Source organism: Austrofundulus limnaeus, unplaced genomic scaffold (genome assembly GCF_001266775.1).
Source record: "Austrofundulus limnaeus strain Quisiro unplaced genomic scaffold, Austrofundulus_limnaeus-1.0 Scaffold7902, whole genome shotgun sequence".
NCBI classification, from domain to species: domain Eukaryota; kingdom Metazoa; phylum Chordata; class Actinopteri; order Cyprinodontiformes; family Rivulidae; genus Austrofundulus; species Austrofundulus limnaeus.
In genome coordinates this window covers 1,426-1,808 of record NW_013960304.1, presented here as the reverse complement: position 1 = coordinate 1,808, position 383 = coordinate 1,426, and the positions used below count along the sequence as shown (strand labels likewise).

At 49.3% G+C, this 383-nt stretch overlaps 1 protein-coding gene across 1 annotated transcript; it reads left to right on the top strand.

Moving 5' to 3' along the window:
• Positions 1–177: 177 nt before the first annotated feature.
• Positions 178–362, top strand: LOC106512536 (zinc finger BED domain-containing protein 4; the record flags this gene model as incomplete). The annotated part of the gene is given in 1 exon segment (XM_014001133.1): positions 178–362. A coding segment is annotated over 1 exon segment (185 nt), but the record flags the coding sequence as incomplete, so codon positions are not given.
• Between the last annotated feature and the right edge of the window lie 21 nt (positions 363–383).

Here is a 383-nt window from a genome sequence, read left to right as displayed (position 1 = left end):
GAGAATTGTTGGGCATTTTAAACATTCATGGCTTGCCTATTCCAGACTCTACAACATACAGGCACAGTTAGGTCAGCCCAGGAAGCAGCTGCAACAAGATGTTTCAACGAGATGGAACAGCACAGTCTACATGCTGCAGTCACTGTTGGAGCAGAGACGTGCTATTGGCGTGTACAGTATGCTGCGGAGCACGATTTACCAGCCACACTCACAGCACACCAGTGGGAGCTAATGGATAATGTGCTAACCATCCTTGCACCTTTTGAGGAGCTCACTAAGGAGATCAGCTCATCAACAGCTACAGCTGCAGATGTCATCCCAGCCATCACAGCACTCAAGCAGCTTCTGGAGAGGCGAGCAAAAACAGACAATGGAGTGGGTAC